Source organism: Sinocyclocheilus grahami, unplaced genomic scaffold (genome assembly GCF_001515645.1).
Source record: "Sinocyclocheilus grahami isolate Dianchi unplaced genomic scaffold, SAMN03320097.WGS_v1.1 scaffold76.1, whole genome shotgun sequence".
Classification (NCBI taxonomy): domain Eukaryota; kingdom Metazoa; phylum Chordata; class Actinopteri; order Cypriniformes; family Cyprinidae; genus Sinocyclocheilus; species Sinocyclocheilus grahami.
In genome coordinates, this window is record NW_015505255.1 from 1,785,509 (window position 1) to 1,806,216 (window position 20,708).

At 37.0% G+C, this 20,708-nt stretch overlaps 2 protein-coding genes across 4 annotated transcripts in view; both read right to left on the reverse strand.

The window, feature by feature from the left end:
- The window catches only part of LOC107585969 (nuclear receptor ROR-alpha-like), a 56,137-nt gene extending 41,757 nt beyond the window's left edge, over positions 1–14,380 (reverse strand). The window contains exons 1-2 of one of the 3 annotated variants that reach the window (XM_016273167.1): positions 14,345–14,380; positions 12,411–12,570 (exon numbers count right to left, since the gene is read on the reverse strand). In XM_016273167.1, the coding sequence (XP_016128653.1) occupies positions 12,411–12,570 (160 nt within the window). In that variant the 5' untranslated portion in view covers positions 14,345–14,380. Of the gene's footprint in view, positions 1–12,410; positions 12,856–13,639; positions 13,656–14,344 lie in introns of those variants that run through there. The other 2 variants (XM_016273168.1, XM_016273169.1) reach the window with 2 other exon arrangements.
- Positions 14,381–16,604: 2,224 nt separating this feature from the next.
- Positions 16,605–20,708, reverse strand: part of LOC107586019 (vacuolar protein sorting-associated protein 13C-like) — a 64,591-nt gene continuing 60,487 nt past the window's right edge. The window contains exons 88-91 of the mRNA XM_016273232.1: positions 19,154–19,245; positions 18,950–19,073; positions 18,739–18,822; positions 16,605–18,009 (exon numbers count right to left, since the gene is read on the reverse strand). Coding sequence (XP_016128718.1) covers positions 17,911–18,009; positions 18,739–18,822; positions 18,950–19,073; positions 19,154–19,245 — 399 coding nt within the window. The 3' untranslated portion in view covers positions 16,605–17,910. The remainder of the gene's footprint in view (positions 18,010–18,738; positions 18,823–18,949; positions 19,074–19,153; positions 19,246–20,708) is intronic.

Sequence of the window (20,708 nt, forward strand, 5' to 3'; positions counted from 1 at the left end):
AATTTAAATTATAATTTACACTCAATACGTTATTATTGCATACTGTTTTATAATGTACTACAATACTGAAGTGCAGCTAACTGTCACTATTTGCAACAAGTAGTATACTTGATAGTAGAAATAATGCTATTTTAACAGTGTAAATAGGTATTTGCACGTAGTGTAAATAGCATATTGCTAAAAAAAATACTGCTATTTTCACTTAGTGTAAATAGAATCCATTGCTAATACGAGATTTGAAAAGGGAGAAAAAAAAAAGTTAGGCAAAAGACGGGATTGAACCCGGGTCAATCGCGTCAAAAAGCCAAGGGCAAGTGCTTATCCATCAGGAGCTGATGTTTCACAGCCACTTTTTACTAAATGTAAATAGACACCCCGTATTTTTTATTCCATAGTAAGGGCAATTCATACAATACATTTAAACTGAGCTACTTTAATACCATCTCCGAACTTTCTACCACGACTCTGCTGTTCTTCGGCTGGTTCTTCTCTGTATATGTTGATTGACAGATGTCTCGTCCAGTCAGCGGTGAGTAATCCCAAACCAATGGCGCTGTCTCAAACTATACCTACCTTTTCCGGTTTGTCTGAATTGTCGTTGTGTTTTCTGACTTGTTAATTTGTTTTCGGATTTGTCGTTGTGCTTTCTGACTTATTAATTTGTTTTCGAATTTGTCGTTGTGCTTTCTGACTTGTTATAATGTTTTCTGAATTGTTGTTGTGCTTTCTGAATTATTATTTTGTTTTTTAGACTTGCATTTGCGTTTGTAATTTGTTATTTTGTTTTCAGAATTGTGATCTGCTTTGCACTTTACGGCCACCGTAGGAAAGGCATTTTCTTTCAGATGTTATCTCATGGTGTGCTCTCACTTTTCGTTTAATTACAATGGCGAATGAAAAGCCAGACAATGCCAAAGACACCTGATGAAACAAGAGATTCGTATACACAACGCCTAGTTTTAACTGATGCGCTGGTGGGGACAACTGGTTTGCCCTGTTTGGATGTGGCCAGTGTCACGCCTAAAACCTTCCTTGTGTAATGTACACAGACATACCACTCTGCTCTATTTTCACTCGCATCTTTACCTAAGCTGCAGCACAAGAGCAGATAGAATAAGAGAGAGAAATGAAAGAAAAGTGAAAAATGGAGGATGCACTTTTATACAGCAAGGATGCATTAAATTGATAAAGTGACAACAAAGACTTATTAGAATGATTATTAGAATTATTAGATGATATTAGAATGAATATCACCATATTAGAACGATTTCTAAAGGATCATGTGACACCGGAGTAATGGCTGCTGAAAATTCAGCTTTGAAATCACAGGAATAAATGACATTTAAAAAAATATTTGAATAGAAATCAGTCATTTTAATTTGTATTGATATTTCACAATATCACTGTTTTTACTGTGTTTTTGGTCAAATAAGAATTTATCTGGTAAGACTTGGTGAACAGAAGACACTTCTTTGTTAAAAAGTTGATTTCAAACATGTAGTTTACTTATTAGAAAATGAAAATTGTTTTTTTCTGTTCTAGCTCTAAGATACAACAAAAGACATTAAGATACAACAAAAGAAGTGTAAACTATATTATATAGGTTGAATTTAATCAAAAAGTTGAATTGTATTCTCAAGCCAAGTTAATTTTTTTATAACTGTCTGCTCCAGGCCAAACCATTTTAATAATCAATTGTACATTTTAATATTCTATTTATTTACAGGTTCCTACTGTGATCACTTTATAGTGTGACAACATGCCATATAGAGTGTGTTTAATAAACTGTATCTTTTTTTTCTGGGCAATGACAAAACAAGAACAGAACATTTATCAAAAGCTGAACTGGTACTTCTCTATGGTCAATGTGGTTACAGTATAACTTCAACAAGAAGGTCTGTGGTAACAACCCAGAGGATGGTGTAAATAACTTCAGTTCTGCTACTGTATAAAGCGCTAAGAGATTTATAAACTTACATTACTGGTTCACTAAATATTCCTGCCTGACACTGGCCACTTAATTAATCAAGATAAAACGTCCCGTTTTAAAAGGTCTAATTACAAAGTCCTTTAACAACTGATAACAGAGTAAATTACAACACAGATCACAAGAAGAAAAAAATTCCAGCTTTATGAAATAACAGTTGTTCTCTCATTGTACTGTACCTCGGCTATGGCACATCGCATACCAGCTTATTTGCAGATGTGCTGTGTCAGGGCAGCTGAACCACCTGCCTTTACCAGTGGGAGCACTGTCACTAAAGACAAATAGCCTGGCCTCAATCCAGTAGCTTAATGAATGAGATGTTTACTCTTACATGGCAGAGGCCAAACGGAAAAAAAAAAAGAGGGCCAAATGGCCTATTCAGTATGCTGAGAAAAAAAAGACACGTTCACTTGAATAAGACTGCATGTGTAATTACTCAAAAAGGTCAGATTATCACTGCTAACAACTGATTGTGTGTGTAAGTTTGTGTGGTTATCCCTGACAGAATTTATGCTTACTAAATTATTAATTAATAAAATGTAGTGGGCCTGCATGCACAAATTTTCAAATTAATTGTGAAATGATAACTACATTTTATATACCAAAACCTTTAGACCATGTGAAATTGAATATGCTATAATAAAAAGCTATCTATAGTTAACAATGCTTTAATACGGTTTAATGGTTTTTTTTCACTATATGAAACATCAGTGTCTATATAGCTTTTGATGTTTATGTCATGAGAAATATTTCTACCTATAACAGAAAATTCTGATAAAATACAGCTAAACCTGAAACAAAAACAGAAGTCACCTTAAAAAGATCAAGTGTTACTATATTTTATAGAACAATGACTTCTCTGGTGAAAATGTACATCCATCAAAATGATGGATCGTCGAACTTTAAAACTGAAATTGTGAAACGGGCTGGATTTGGCCTGTGAGCAACCATTCCAACAGGCCTGCTAAATACAGTACATACTGCGCATTATTCTGAACTCAAGCACTAAGCTAGTATTGTATTCGGAACACAGACTAAAGGCCCGTTCACACCAAGAACGATAACTATAAAGACAACTATATTAGCGTCCACACCAGCGAATGATAACATCTGTTTATTCTCAGCACACGCTCTTCTGCCACTTTAAATTCTCGAGCTCATTATAGCAGGATGGATTCTGATTGGGTGTCAATAGCCGGGTTTCCATCCAAATTTGCGAATTTAACTTGTGCACAAAACTGGAATATTGCATAAAACATTTGCAAACAAGCATCGTTTCCATCCAACAAGTCAAAGAGAACAAAATTGTCACTTCCGGATAAACAGTCACGACAGTATAATTACTTGCGCCTCAGAGCGAGCAGACAAAACACAATGAATGCAGTCATCGCTTTCGGAGGTGGATGCTGCCGTTTGAGGCAATTACATAGAAATACTTTGATGACAGACTTTGCTCGTGCATTTCCGAATGACCATTACAACATTTCAGATGCTGTGGAGATCGGTTCGCTGGTTAGTCAGGTTTTGCCATCCCATAGCGCAAAGTCACATTACTTTTTTGTAGGGATGGGCGTATCGATCCGAAGTATCGATATATCGATACTGACATGAGTATCGAAAGTATCGATACTCAAACAAAAAATATAGATAGGTGCGTTTTATTTACCAGTGGTTTTATTTAACAAAAATAATAATAATAATAATGCGTACAATATGCACTGAAATGGACGAATAACCTTTGTTAGCGAGTAATTGTGTAGGATAGAACTATTTTCCTGCTCATCTGAACACATGCAAATGTTGCAAGACAAAACCAATCAATCACAGAGAGCGTTCACACTCACTGCTGACAGTGCATTCAAACAGGGCTGCGTTCCCCAAAAGTATCATAAGAAAGCATTAAAGCTTTTGGGAATGGCAGCCCTGAACAATGCTTATCAGAGGACAGAAAAAAAAATGTTCGAGTTATTTTACAATAAACAAATTGAAATTGTAGCCTACATAGTTTGTGCAATTACAATTATTTAAATTGAACGTTGATAATATTGATCATGTTCTATTCTGTAATGTTAATAGAAATCACACACTTAGAATAAAAAGGTTGCATTTTATGCATGCAACAGCCATTCACTGGCAGTCCCTAATGGCAGTACAAAATATTGCACTAAATCAAAAGTTCAAATGTTACAAATAAGTTAGAATATTAATGTTGTAATACTGGTAGCACTAATATAAAAATGTGATGATATATGTTACAAAAAAGTACAAATTTTGAAATACGTTGATGGTTGTATTTTATCTCAGTATTCCTATCAATGTTGTGTAAGGGTTTTTTATGCATAATAGTAACTCTAGAATGTGATCAAACAGTTTAAAATAGCTGGGCTAAGATATTTAACAATTTTTAAGACTGCAGAAATATGTTAATTCAGTATACACATTATCCCACTGGTTACAATTGTGACTGACCATAAAATAAAAATTCACACACACCTTTCCAAAAAAAAATTTTGATTATTTCAAAGGGTTACTAATGACACATCATTTGGATATTTTCATGTCTGGGAAAAATTTGGGATTAAACGGGTTAAAATGCGTTTTAAACAAAGTTAAGTGGTTTTCATTACCCATTTTCTCTTAGTAATTTAATAATTTAATACATTTCATAATTTAAAAGTTTAGTGCAGAAGTATCGAATCGATATCGACGATACTGCATTGAAAAATATCGGTATCGTATCGAAAACAAAATAAGGGGTATCGTCCATCCCTACTTTTTTGATGCGCTTGGAGGAATTTATTTGCAAAATGCATTTCCATCTCCCGTTATTCACACCAACCCTTTCACAAGTCAAAAATCACCTCAAGCAAGCACAAAAACGTTTTTGCAAATTAAGGGATTTTTATTCGAAATTTGGTGTTTCCATCACTCGTTTCTCATGAGATACTTCAAAATGCGCATTAAAATAGGGTGATGGAAACTTAGCTAATGTTTGTATCTTTCATCAGCTGGAAAAAAATTGTTCTGAAAGTGATTCCAACAATATTGTTTCTCTGTGCCTTTATCGTTATAGCTGTGGTGTGGACTCTGCTATACTTTAACATTGAGAAAGATTTTTAGAATTCTATTTTTATCATTATCTTTATAGTTATCGTCCTTGGTGTGAATGGGCCTCTAGCTCAAATAGCAAAGCTTGGTGTTAGCAACACCAAGGTCATGGGTTCAATTCCCAGGGATAAATTGTATGTAATGTTTGTCACTTTGGACAAAAACATCCGTAAAACCCATTAAGTGCTGCCCATGTGCAGGTATTACAGGCCACATTAAAGGAAAACCGGACACATCCTGAATGTTTAATTCACTCACTTCTCTGTGCTGAATTAACAATGTGCTGTTTGAGATTATGGGTTGCCTGCCAGCTGCCCTGACATCATTCAACAAAAGTGTAACTTTCTGCCAATGCCACGAATCATCCATCCATCCAGGCATGTGTGTGTGTGTGTGTGTGTGTGTGTTCCTCCAGCTGCACAAGATAAAAGAAGATGTTTTGTCCAGCCTGCCTGACATGACACTCTGACAAATGATAGAGAGATTATCGCACTGTTTAGACTGGAACGCAGCTCACTGGAAAATAGGATTCAACACATAACATCTTCTCTTGGAAGGTCAGTGTGCGTACTGACAATTTATCAAATTAAAGAGAGATTAAAGCTTAAAGCATTAAAGCTTCTGTCGCAAGAATGTTGTGAACATCACCAGCGATGACAAAATAGTCACTCAAAGAAACATTCCTGCAGAGAACAAACTTGCAAAAACAGCAGGGATGTGCAAAACTGCATATTTTCAAAGCTGGCTGGCCAGTTCACTGAATGACTAGTATAATAATCTCTCTTGAGTTATAGGAAAAACTACAATATGTGCAAAACAACATTTTTGACTAGTCTGTGGGCTGGCGGACCAACAAGTTGACTAATAAGTCCCTGTTTAATTAGGTTTGTTCTTGGCCATATTTGCAATGCTTCAAGACAGCCATTTCGGGCATCCAAGACCACCTCTTATCTTCTTGAATGGGTAAACATCGAAATCGCAAAAACTGCTTGGCAAACCCACGTTTATATAACATATTTCAAATCAGCAGCAAAATGTGACTGTACCTACATGTACTTTTCCGTAAATGTTGTTTCTATGCTCAAATAGTATGAAAAAGTGTATATTTCAAGTTGGTCCAGCCAATGAGCGTGTACAGTCCCAATGCGCATCTCAGGACACTGGCTGTTTCTATGGGAACTGGAGTTTCTAACGGCAGCTGCAGTAATGCGATGACTTTACCAACTGGTGATTGTCTCTTTTATTTAGTTTAAGGCAGGACCTGTTCTGCCATATTGCACGTTGAACTTTCTCCCATTCGTAGTAATATGAGTGAACCATCTGAAAATGCTATGGCAAAACTATTTCAAGACATCTTTATTTTATAGTGCTTTATTAAACGGAGGTTGTTTCAAAGCAGCTTCACAGTAGTAAACAGGAAAGTAACAGAATCAATGATGCAAATTTTAATAATGAGGCAAGACTAAAATTCTGCTGTAAAGCAGCTGCAGCAAGACAATAGTGTCATTATTCAGCTTCAGTTCAGTTCAATAACTGTGATGTTCATTCATATAATTAGCCCTTGTGAGGAACCCCTTAGTAAAATATAAACACAGCTCAAATTTTTTGATTTACAAAGAAGAGCAATTGATACTGTAAGAAAAAAATAGGAAAATGTGTGCTATTATAAAAATGTTTTTCACATAATTAGATAATTGGCTTATGTTGTCATGATTGCACTAAGAATAATTACTAAAATATCATCTGAAATATATTTTATTTGAAATGTTCAGTATTTTCTATGTGTCAACTTTTTTTTCCTACACACTATTAGTGGTAGATGTAGAAACATTGAATTGAAATGAACTCAATTTGCAAATTTTATTTATTCTGTTAAAAACTGACAGGCGACCTGACCAATCATAAGGCCGAATCTGTCATTTTGACCAACAAACAAATCAGACAGGAGAGTAGACTAACGTCGATGGACTTTAACTTGAAAAATGGTGTGTTGGCATCTTTCTGCGGTTGAAACAAGATACCTTCTGGTGTTCATTCATGTTTATTTCATGCTATACTAGTAAAGAGGAAGAGATGATCGTTCACGTGCCGCTTGAACTGAAGCGCTACAGCGATCTGTCAAGACACATTAAAGAGCCACAAAACGGTATTTATTGTTTGAATTTCTTATAAAATGAAAAAATTTGAAAGTTGAGACTTTGTTTCATACCTAAAGTATCCTGCTCTGTCTTGTCTGTCGGCACATTGTCAGTGTCCTCTTTGCTTCGCAATGTATTTTTTACTGCGTGAGAACATTATGTGTGGCGTGAGAGTGCCATGGCTTGTTGGATGTAGCAACTAGTTGGGACGGGTCTTTGTGAAAGGTCAATTTCATGGTTTTCGACTTCACATGTGCTGCGTCTCCATGTGCCTACTTATACTACGCCCTTAAAGCATGTACTCTTTTGGTGAAGAAAAAGTACAAACTTTTGAGTGCGTAGTAGAAGAGTAGGCAAGCTTTGGGACATACTATCAGGTCACACAACTGCGTCTTTAACGGACGCTCTGTCGCACCTGTTACACGCACCCTGTCACAGTTAACATCCTCCACATTTCATTTCATTTAACTTCCTACAGTACTGGAGAGAAAAGAAGTAGCTCGTTGATCTGCCAGTCGCGGGTCTTTCATGCGGAGAACTCTGCTCATATTTTCTGCATAATGATGCATTTAAAAGTTCACGACCAAATGGATGTTTATAAAAGTTCACATTACTGTTGCAGATTAAATATAACACGGATAACAATAAATAAATATTTTTTACCAGGTTAAATGTTTATTATTAGCAACTCAAACCCCTTTTTGTAAACCTCTCTACCTAACCGTCGATCGCGCGCATCCGCCACATTTGTAGTTTTTCTTACGCATTTTATTCGTGTTTGTAGTTCTGGACCGAATCCTTCGCTAAAGCGCAATGGATTGTGGGCAATTTTAGCCACTGGAGTGTGCACGGATCCACACTTCAAAAATCGACCTGAAATAGTAGAACATCCGGAGACTTTTTTCAACATACTATGCTTTGGGACACACTTATTCTAATCTCACATACTATTTAGGATAGATAGTATGAACATTGAGACGCAGGGATGGTCTTTAGAAATCAGGACCCCAGAGCTAGTCAGCCTCACTAACCAATTAGCTCTCCTAACTCCTAAAGAGCACAAACATAAACTTTTTGACCTACTAATCATTGATTCTATTACACAATATACAAGAATGATTCATGAGGAACCTGTGAGGTGGAGCTGCTCTGAATGTAAACAATCTAGTAGCTTTCTGGTACATGCTGCAGGGGAAACATGAGGCCATATGGCAGGACTCGAACCACGGTTACAGCGCAGCAGGGAGTACACAATGTACAGTGCAGAGTATTCAGATAAACTCAGCCTGAATGCTCGCCCCCCTTTCTTCTGGAATCTCACTGAGCAAGAAGGTAAAAAAAACAGCCAACCCCCCCCCATTCCAGCAAATGTCATCTTAACTACATGTTCCCCTCCAGTATAAGTGGTTTACAAGGTGAGCCATTTTCAGCTCAGGTGGAGATATTTCACTTTGCTGTAAACAGGTAAAGACGGCAAATCTTTAATTTTGTATTTGGCATTTCAAACTAAATACAAAACCTTGGAAAGAAATTGAGCTTTACATGACAAATGGGCAATTTCCTGGAACTACCGACTTTGGTAAATGAGTGTAAAGTGAGATTCCAAACATCAGAGTGCATCATGTAATCAAATATTCCACCAGATGGACAACGCATTTCTCCTCTATCTAAAAGCAGCAGTTAATGATTCGTATCTACTTGAGAGCTTGCCTTCATATCACCAGCTCCTCAACAACCGCATTTACAATCACATCATTGTTCTGTACTTTTGAACCGTCTAAATCCACAGCAATTCTCAGGTTACTGTGAGGCCTGGTAGCAAAAGTCAATTAGCCCAGAGTGAGTGATCCTAGATAACCCTCTGTTTGATGCAAACACCTCCTCTCACCAAACATCATGCTATGGCTATTTTGCAACTGCTTTGGAGGGTGTGTAAAGTACTTTGCCTGGCAGCATTAGATGGGGCGCACCTGTAGCCAATTATGACTGTCACCACTGCAATAACACTCCATCGCAATGCAAAAAGCCAGGCTAGGATGTTTGCTCTCTTTCTGTGAGTGTTGTATGTTCATTTTTCTCTGTGTCTCCACAATTCCAGACAAGACTTCGTCAAAAAGTCAGCTCTAAAACACTGATTGCATCAACTCTGGAATCTTCACTTATTCCCCTTACTTACATGTTCATTCCACTGGAAACACACATATCCTCGTTCAGTCCTATTCAATTTAAAATAGCAAGCCTTTTAATAGCAGTCACCAGATGGCAACTTTTCAATGGATAGTTATCCATGATTAATACCTAAGAGCAAGGTAGCCGATATGTTAATGTGCACAAAATTGTTGAAAATATTGCTTATTGTTTCTGCAATGCTGTAATTATCATAATTATTAGATGACAACCCGGGACGTCCTACTCAGAGCTTATGCCCTCAGACTCATAATTATGAGTTTCTATAGCAACACTATTAATGTCAAAAATATGTGTTATTTGGTTAATCAAGACAAAACCACATAAACGGCCATTAATGCAAATGCCTTTTTGAAAAAAATAAAAAAATTTAAAAAACGTATAATTTGTTTATTGGAACACTAATTATTCAACTGTGCTAATTACATTAAACTGTATTGTATGTCTTTAGTTTATTTTCATACTATTCTCACATTAAGACACTACCAATATTCAACAATACTGCAGGAAATATTTAATAGAAATATTACAAAACAACTGCTCGTACAAATCAGAGCTTTCAGGAATTCTGAAGTTGTAAATACAAGTTCTACAAGTTTGTGAACCCTTTTTACAAGTTGAAATCTTAAAATCACAGTAATTCCGGAGTGGTGTGAACACACCTTAATATTACTCAGAATGACCACTTCTAATTCAAGTGGACATGGTTATTAGACAATGTAGGCTATTGTTCACATTTTGTCTGCTTGGACATATCTAACACAGCTCTTTGCTAATTTATTTTTTGCATCTGAGCTGCGAGTCAGGCACAATCTTGCGGCCCACTGCACAATAGCCTCAAGTGGACATAAGATGCTCAGCGATGGCCTTGCACATTTTTGGCTGAGTGCTAGTGTGTAGCCACTTGTCCACCCTGAGGCCCACCTCCTCCACTGGAGTGAAGAATTCGCGGAAACACAGTTATGTAACTAACATCAGCTTGGGTAGGTAGTCCCTGGACTTGTGTAAAATATGGAGCTTTTAGAGAGACTGCTGAGAGGAAACTGCTGCTAAGGCTGAAGAAGACTCCTTAAAGAGATAGCTCACCCAAGAATGACAAACACACACAAAAATATATATTTTGATAAATGCTGAAGAACGCAAGTCATACAGGGTGATTATATAATGACAGAATTTCCATTGTTTGTGCCTGGGTGTGAGCCATAAAGTCGCGATGTAATGTAATATTGTGATGTACATCCGAGTTAAACAGATTATTAAAAAAGAAAAAATGTAGGCGGGATTTTTTTTCGATCCATTGCTTGTTGATTAGATGGAGGCAAATATGAATGCCAGCTTGAAAAATAACTTCCAGATGAAACAGTCATGGAAGAATCATTCACAACAAGTTTGGGTAATATATAGGGTGAGTTTTAATTCCATGTTTATTTTATTGTTCTTCATGATGTTTCATAACACCTTACATTAAATATTTAACTCGCATCAATGCCAGTGAACAATTTACTATGGAGACAGGGCCATAGTGATTATAGCATCTGAAGAAATTGTTTGACCATCCATTCATGCGCATTTTTTAAATAAATGAATCCTAAATCATTCCCATTTGCTATGATGTAAACCTCAGCCAGTGTAAAAGATGTTAACACGTGTTCCTCGTTGCGCACCGAGAAATTACTCTTTAATCCTGGGCGAACTTTTTGGCCAATCCTCAGGGAAAGTTATCTTAACCAAGCAGGAGAATTTGAGAATATAGGTTAGCGGGTTAGGAGTGTCAGGCCCTTTTCCGAGTCCAAAATGTGACTCCTTCCGCGGCCGGGTCCATAAACATACCTGCCTCTCCGTCCTCTGGTTACGTAACAGAGCAACTAGACAGCGTGTCCGTGAAGAGAAAACGGTACAACCGTGTCAACACAGGGAAAATAACGCCCTACATTAAAAACCGCAGTATGTCATGACATAAAACCCCATTTGTTTACACGAGCAGTAAAGACGTGAAAATATCCCTTCATATCCTCTCCTTCTGTCTGTCTGTCTGTGTCTGTGTGTGTGTCTGTCTGTCTGTCTGTGTGTGTGTGTCTGTCTGTCTGTCTGTCTGTCTGTCTGTGTGTGTGTGTGTGTGTGTGTGTGAGAGAGAGACTTAACTTGTTACATAACAGCGCTCCACACACACACGCAAGCTCAGCGCAACGCCTGCCAGACACAGGGGCGGCGTCTCAATACCAAATAAGCAGCCTATTTAGACAGCATTTGAAGACTACATAATCGCACACAGTGCCCAGAAATGCTGCATAGGCAGGCAGCTCAAGGAGGTTTTGAGGCACAGCCGCAGACATGAAATCTGCTCGGACTAAACTGTCAACTATGATAGTCTACCGAATAACACATTAACCGATATTTCTTTGACTTATATCCCCAAATCAGCGATACAAAAGGGCTGTGGCTGTCCCATGTAAAACAAACGGCTTTGTGCTCATGCACACACTATGAAATCACCACTTTGCTATGCAAATGATGTCTCGTCTGTGCTTTGTGCACTAACATACGTTGCATTTAAGCGCGTGTATAATTAGTTGTACTGAAACACGGACACGTTTTCCACAGTTTTGTCTATCGACGTACAAACACAATGAGAGCAGGAGTGGATAAAACTGTGGCAGTCGTGAAAAACGACAACACTACTTCATTAACTACTAAACCGCATGCGAGCATTATATCAGAAATGACAGGTAGCCAGTGGCCAGGAATGTTTGGGCTCGCCTACATTATCAGTTAATTTGCACGAAGCGTGCATGTGCTTCCACCAGGCCTCCATATATGTAAAATAGCATGATTTTTAATCTGTTTAATCCATTGTAAATTCAGAGCTAATATGAAACAGGTCACACGCAAGGACTGAAGTTCAAGATTAGGCTCAAATTTGATCTCCGCGAATTTGATTAAGCTGGAAAATAATTCACAAGCAAGTTTGGGTTCTGCTCTTCAAGCCTTACCCCTGTTGGTACTTGAGCAACTCTGCCGCCGAACTGGTGCTGGTTTGTCGGGCTCAGCCTTGCTGTCCAGTTTCAGCGGGCTGTCCTCCACCGAAGCGTCCGCTTCAGAAGCGCTCTTGCGCGGCGACGCGACGGACTCTGGCGGAGACTCCATGTTCATCTGCGGATTTCAGTTATTAATACAATGGGATCGCTTTGTCGAACAACTCGGATTCGTTTTACATCGTCTTTTGGTTGCACTTGAGCGTGTGACAGATCTGTTCGTGTTCATGGGAGCGGGTGTGGCCCTTCTGTCCACAGACAGCGCTGTTGAGCGCGAGACACGGTCACATCAAACATACACGAGAACTATTGACATACACTTAGGGCTGGGAATCGATTCCAAAAAGAATCGATTCCTCGACTCCGAGGCTTTGGGAATCGAGAGTCGATTCCAAAGGTTGGAATCGATTCCATCAAGGGGAGTCGACTCCTCATTCAGAGCCTTTTTCAGTTCAACAAAGCTTATCTATGGGTGCCTCTCAAACGCTGCACACATTTAAATTCACGAAAGAAAAGAGTCGGACTCGGTACTGAGATCATCTGAATTTTAGGATGCAGCCTTCCGTTTGAGAAGCACCATTCGCCTCCCTCATGCTCGCTAAAAGTGATTAGAAGTCTGATTAGTTTCCTGATTCGGATAGATAGTTGTAATGAACCAGTTCAAATAAACTAAAACCGATTGGGAGGTTATTTTAGGGTGGAACTGGCTCGTCCACAGTTTTGAGCGCTGCACGACGGAATAGATCATGACGTGATCGAGGGTCTTGATCTTATTTCCATCTAAAATACTATTTTTTGAAAACATTTCTATCAGCCAATGATAATTATAAAAGAAAACGTCCCGAGCATAGTTCAGTGGCCGAGAGCGCATCTGATTGACAGATAAACCACGAGCTCTATCAGTTATTGTTAATGTTCTGGTTATTTAGTTTCAGTGTACAGTTTGTTAATTTTGTGCAAAGCATACAGTCAAAGTAAACTTCATCATTCAGCTGAACTGTGCACATTTATTTTAGACACTTCATGTCTTGTTCCATTCATGCGATAAACGCATGTCCCTGCTGAGCTGTGGGCTGACTAATTTCACGGGCAGAAAAAAATAACTTTATGGATCTTAATTATTATTATTTTTATTTATTTTTTTTTTACAAATGAAGCTTCATTATGAGAAGGATACTTTCTACGACCTTTATCCTGCAGTCATCATGGTGAGATTAGGTTCCTTCAATCTAAAAAAACAAGAATCGAAAAATAATCGAAAACAACAGTGAGGAATCGATTCCATAACGCTGAATCGGAATCGGACTCGATTCCAAAAATTTCGGAATCGAATAGCCCTACATACACTGACATGCTCTAAACCAGGGTTCCTCAAATCTTGCCCTGGAGGGCCAATGCGCTGCAGAGTTTAGCTCCAACCCTGACCAAAGTCAGCTACCTGTGATTTTCTAATGATCCTGAAGACATTGATTAGCATGCTCAGGTGTGTTTGATTAGGGTTAGAGCTAAACTCTGCAGGAAAGTGGATCTCGTGGGCCAGATTTGAGGATCCCTGCCCTAAACATTCCAACAAAGCCATGTGTGGCACATTTTGCTTAGGTTTTATTAGCATGGGTGTTTATTGTAGTAGCTTGCATCATAATTTAGTTGGTTACAGCCATGATTCAGCTAATACAAATGTAAATGTAGCCTAATTTGGAACCTTATTGTAATTTTTACATCTAAAATAAACCACAATCAAATTTATTTTGCATCTCTTTTGTTAGTAAAAGTAAAAATCCTAACAATTAACAATTGAATCCTAGCAATTATGCTATTGATTAAAATAAACTATCGTATTTCACATTAATAAATATACCTGAATTGTTAACATTTATTGCAATTAATCTGACCTAATGATGGCTTAATGAGTCGGTGAGTTGTGAACTTTTAATCACTGTGATTCGCTCCTATACCGAACCACTTGTACAGATTCGGTGAGAATCATGTACGAATCATTACACTGACACATAAAATCGAACATAGATCAAACATCAATTTTGCAAACCCGTTCAACTGGTTTATTAAAAGATCGGACTCAACAGAACTATTTGTTCATCGGTGCACTTTAATAATATTTGGCAGGTGGACAATTGAGTGGGAAAGGCACCTATTTGAGCTATATCTTTGAGAATAATAATTTAACAATTCCTCTGTGTTGTCCAGTCCTTTGTCCCAAGATGCAGGATGTTATTAATAAACGTATGTATTTTCTTAGTAACCCAAAGGTTGTCCACACACACACAGCATGCTTGTGATGAGCGAACATGCTGCTGACGTACTTCCGCTAAATGCCATTCCAGAGCTTGCAAGTTCATGATGCCATGTATGAAGTTTAGCTACAGTAGACCAACAATATAAGAGACAGATAAACACCAGATTTATGAAGCGCCCAAAACATTTATTTGGTATCCTGCTGCTGACCGTCTTTAAGTTTTTAGAGTATTTTACAATTGAGAATTGCAATCTTTACAGACACCATTCCTCCCAGCATAAAATATAGATTTGCTAGATTACACGTGGGTCAATATCACTGTAGGGTGCCTTTTGGTGTCCTGTACATAAATAACTGTGACTATGAAAGGGTGTGTTAATTAGGCTAAGTTTTTATATTCATAACAAAAGCATTACTTGGCTCTTTAGATACATTTTCTAGATTTTTCTTTAGTTTTGTGTAAGAGGATGCATGCTATTTTGCTATGTCCAATGCACTGCTCATTAAATTTGAATGATAGTAGAATATTGTCAAATCATAAAATGTAAAAAAAAAAAATTGTTCTCCTATTAATATCTTGTTAAATAAGAGATTACTTAATTTGAGTGTATTGATTATTTGGTAATAAAAAAATTATTTTTATTTAATAAAAAAGAAGAGTTTGTCCATGTCCCTTGAAGAGTTGTCCACCCTGTCCTATTGGGGAATCCGCCCCTTTAAGTAAATAGCAACGTTATTGAGGATGAAATTATATTATTTATTTTAAAAGTTGAATAAATGTCTCATTGTCATATTTTGTCATGCTTTGTGTGTTCTGCATTATGTGTCCACCCTGTGCTGGTCCACCCTGTCATCTTGATATTTTACACAAATATTTTGAATAATAATTCAATCATATCTATATAATCCAGTGTGTTCAATAGCTAGGTGTGGGGGCAATAACATGCAAACAAAAAACTGCATCCAAATATCACAGTTTTCTCCAAATAAGAAAAAAATACATGTGCGAATTGTAGGAGTTTCTTTAAAAACACATGGTTTACATAAAATCTTTTATGTATTTATATTTTGAAAGCAAACAAATAACCCTGTTTAGGAAAGGGACATCATACCTTTCAGAAAATAAAAGTTGCATCTTAATTTTACAATGAAAACGTATTTAACAGTAATATATATGTCCATGACAGCTGACATACCTTATGGTTTATACTTTGAATAATGGCCCATAATTATCTAAAAAAATGTGTGGGAGCTCAGCCAATATGTTTCTATAGTACTTTAGTGTCTATTTATGACATGACAAAGCGAATGGGAAATTAAAACCAACATTTTTGAGTATTGTGAGGGTGTGAAAGGCACTCTGTGGTGATATTGACCATATTTGATATTGTGTATAACGTAAAAACGTTAATTATGAAAATAAACATTACATTATATAATGCACAATAGAGCATTAGTTGGAAAATGAATTAGTAAAAATGTCTTGGAAAATATATGTAGTTTTCCTTTTAATTGAAGTGAAGTGTGGCCAAGAATGTTGACCCATACCCAGAATTTGTGGTCTACATTTAACCCATCCAAGTGCACACACACAGTATAGTGAACACACACACACACACACACACACACACACGGAGCAGTGGGCAGTCATATTGCTGCAGCACCTGGGGAGCAGTTGGGGGTTCGGTGCCTTGCTCAAGGGTCTCACCTCAGTCATGGTATTGAAGGTGGAAGAGAGCGCTGGACATTCACTCCCCCCACCTACAATCCCTGCTGGACCTGAGACTCGAACCCGCAACCTTCGGGTTACAAGTCCTACTCTCTATCGATTAGGCCATGACACTACAAAGGACAATTATTTGTACAAAAAGAAATCCACTTCTCTACTTTCATAAAAATTTTTTATACAATTTGATTTTCTAAAGTTTAATCAAAGTGCAATACTATAGTTTTAATTACAGTGGCATGAACTTAAGATAGTTTTCACAACAGAGTTCAGTCATGAGACTGATCTTAGATTAGATACTGCAGTTTTACTGCTCTGCATTGACGTATGAGGTTGTGATCACAGTTACGGCACACTGAATGTTTCTGAAAACAGCTTTTATCTAGAGAGGCAGATGAGATCAGGAAATCTTTATATAACACATGACATTCGTAGTGTTTGCATTGGATTAGTGGACATTATTTATGACATTTGGTGTCTTTAGCTGTTACAGCTGTCTACACACAGTGGGATTGACCTGTGGGTGTATGTCTGGTCAACTGATGCATAGGAAATAAGAGGACATGGAAAGACCCACAGCAAAAGGGCATGGGATAGCCAATCTCTCCTTTCCTGCCCACACCAGGCCAATAGGGGTCACTTGCACCCACATACAGGAAGCCCAGTTACTTAGCAACATGGAGAGGATCCATTGCCAGGTGCTTTGACATTACATTCACTGTAGATCATTGTGGGAAAACTGTGTAATACAGTGCAATCTTTCCTTGCCATACAGACATACGCTGTTTAATCACGTCTTGGTTACTTCCAAAACAAAAAAGTAACTATGAGAGGTAAAGCAAAGCTCATATCATAGTCTCCACCTCGAATAGCAAGTTTGGTCTGCCATTTTACAAAGTGCACACAGACAGCACTTTTTTTACTACATAGTCATAGTACACTATGTCTTCGAGTGAAGTGCAAGGGACAAGAGATGCATATGTGTGTCTGTAAAACAATACAAGAGAGATCAAAACATTGTAATATTATCATTTTTAAGCTAAGAGATATTTTGTGTATTATACGTGTCATTGTTGAGCAAAACCTTTTTTGACAGGATTTGTAATCAAGGTAAGTGAGCTAAACTGGACAAGCCTCACACTGCACATTACAGTTGTATATTGAAGTGATGTATTTTTTTTTATAGCAAGTGCAAAATAATCTAACAAAATAATTAACAATGAACAAAACAGGTCTCTTTTGTTTTCTCCCATCATCAAGACCCATCTCAAGCAAACATGACAACAAAAGGCAAAGTGCTTACTGCTTAAACATCTAAAAAAATCTAGTTCTAACTCCCAAAGTTCAGAGATACATTCAAAACTCCACTGAGTTTAACGAATACATTTGCCAAAATATATATTTTTTTTACACATGATTGATTCTTTGAATGCTAGGCAGTATATTAAACTAAGGAGATGTAGGCATGACTGACTTATTTAAACGTTGCCCGTTTTGATGAAGCGCTGTGATTTCTGCCGTGCCATCTGATATTGCTTGCGTGCAGACTGGGCACTATCGATTCCTTCTCGCAGTCTCTGTGGAGTGTGAAGCAAAAGAGGTCAAAGAGGCCACCGTTTGTTCTTGACAGAAAATGAAAAGCAGTCATTTTGATAGCTATGTACTTTTACTCAGTGTAAAGGCATGTGAGCATGAAAGAGATAAAACTAGTGCAACCTGTGTAACTAGCTTAATCACAACTTGGTATCTGTAAAACAACTAGCGAAATGCAAAATGCCCAGTGTCATATTCAACAATGGGCATTGACGTTTTGCTTGCCAGTTTTGCTTTAAGGAGATTACATTCATTATAATAGTTTACACAACAATAAAAATGAACTGATAATTTACTTACCCTAAGGCCATTCAAGATCTATATGAATTTGTTTCTTCATTGAAACAGATTTGGAAAAAAATAACCATTACATAATTTGCTCACCAATGGATCCTCTGCTGTGTATGGGTGCCGTCAGAATGAGAGTTCAAACTTAAAAACATCATAATAATTCACAATGTTTTTATAAGCTTTATGATGGCCCACATTCAGTGCAGAGGATCCATTGGTAAGCAAGTGATGTAATAATATATTTCTCAAATCTGCTCCAATGAAGAAACAAAATCATTTATATCATAGATGGCCTGAGGGTGAATACATTTTCAGCAAATTGACAACAGTGAACTATTCCTGAAGCTAAATAACAATTTTCAAGCAGCAGTTTTAAGTTACAATCCACACAAAAAAACAAAACACACATCTGTGATGTTTACCTCCGCCGTGCCAGCATCTCTCATGTGTATCACTTTCACTAGCATCTGTCCATCCTTCCTAATGAGGTTCAATTTGTTCTGTTCCTACACCAACATCCAGATTGTTGTCAAGCAATGTTAATTAGTTGATCATAACTTTATCAGTATGTTTTAAATTATACACTCATCACTGTGCTGTTAGGAAGCCTGTCAAAGAAAGCCATTTATGTACCCGGTAATATATCTTCAAATCTCCTCCTTCAGTGCTTGGAGGCCTTTGAAAATTCTCAAATTGACATTCCCATTCTTTGTTGAAATGTCCAATCACATCGATCTCCTTCACACACATCACTCTCCTGCATGATAAATAAAAGAAATAAAAAAGGGAAAACTGGCCAAATGCCAATGTTTCATCATTTTTCTGTTGTTGGAATACCTGTTGGTGATAAGGATGTTTGTTTTCCTGTGCCCTGGGTATTCATAGTGTCCTCTGAAGATCTCTCCATCCAACTGTTTTATCTCAGACCTCTGAAAAACATACACACTCATACAGCACAATGCACAAAATACAGCACACACTGCTGTAGTGACCGCTCCTGAATACTCTTTCAGCAATAATGATCTGAATCATAATGATCTTAAATTTTTTGTTTTTTTTTAAAGAAATCATCCAAAATGCAACTGATCATGGCAAAGAGGAGTAATGATTTATTCCAGATTATTTGGGTCAAATCACAGGATTCAAGCAATTAATACAATTACAACACAGTAAAGCCACATTCAACAATTACATGACAATTATGAAACACATGTGCTATATAAGATATAGCATATAAAGTATATAGGAAAATACACCAGACATTAACTCCAACATGCATTGTAAAATGCACATTTAGTGCATATAAATAAGTTTGCATATTAATATGCACATTTTTATGTATTCACAATGATTAAGAATTATGTTTACATTCCATTTTTAATAAATATATTTTGATATAGACTGCAATATTGTGTTATCAGACTTTAGATTCATGGAAATGTATTTACAGACATAAATTCAAAGAAATTACAATGACTTTTAGAAAAATAGACAAACGTTGGAAGTTACACATCCTATTTCTAACAAATCTAATAATTGTTTAAATATTAATAATGAAAATCTTTTATTGTTTGCCAGTGTGGCTCTAACGTCTTAAAACTACCTTGTTATTTGTTTTTACATTTCAAATAAAATATTCTGGGGAAAATAAGATATTAACTAATGAGGTTATGTTTGGATATATTTGGCATTAACTGATACAAAATAAAAGTATATACTGATATTAAAAAAATGTCTGAGGTATAATGCTGGAATTATTTTTGGCAAAATTAATAAAAAAAATGTAGATAAGAAAAGTAGCAAAGCCATAAAAGTGCACAAGACAGACAACTTCAGATGCAGACTTAGGATAATATATCATTTTCTAAACACAACGATGTAACGTTCTATTATAGGTGGACCAGACTAGACTGAGTCTAGTACTGGATATCCAGTTTGGTTAAGTGCTACAATGTCTCTGTGTTCTTAATTGTTTTCAGTAACATCTTTAAGGTAATAGTCCCAATCCCATCCCCCACTCCCAATTTACATTTCCTCAGGCTGCATTTGGGAAAGGACAGAAGAGAGAGAAAAAGGAAAAATTAAACCAGTAGGCAAACAGGAATTCATTTCTTCACAGCAGGGTAGGAGTCAGTTCAACTTTGGAGTTTAAGGTCAGTTTTAATGAACAATACGGCTGGAATTCTAACAAGGGGATTTTGAATTTGGTTGAGTTGAACACCACAGTTAAATTGAGTAAAAATGTAGCTAATGGCGCTTTTCCACTGCATGGTACGACTCGGTTCGCGTTTCCACTGCAGTTCAGCACCGCTTTAGAGTGGGCGGGATTATTCACATGTGGTTATAGTTGCGCCGCCTCTACTACCACGACTCCTGAAAAACTTTTTCATTC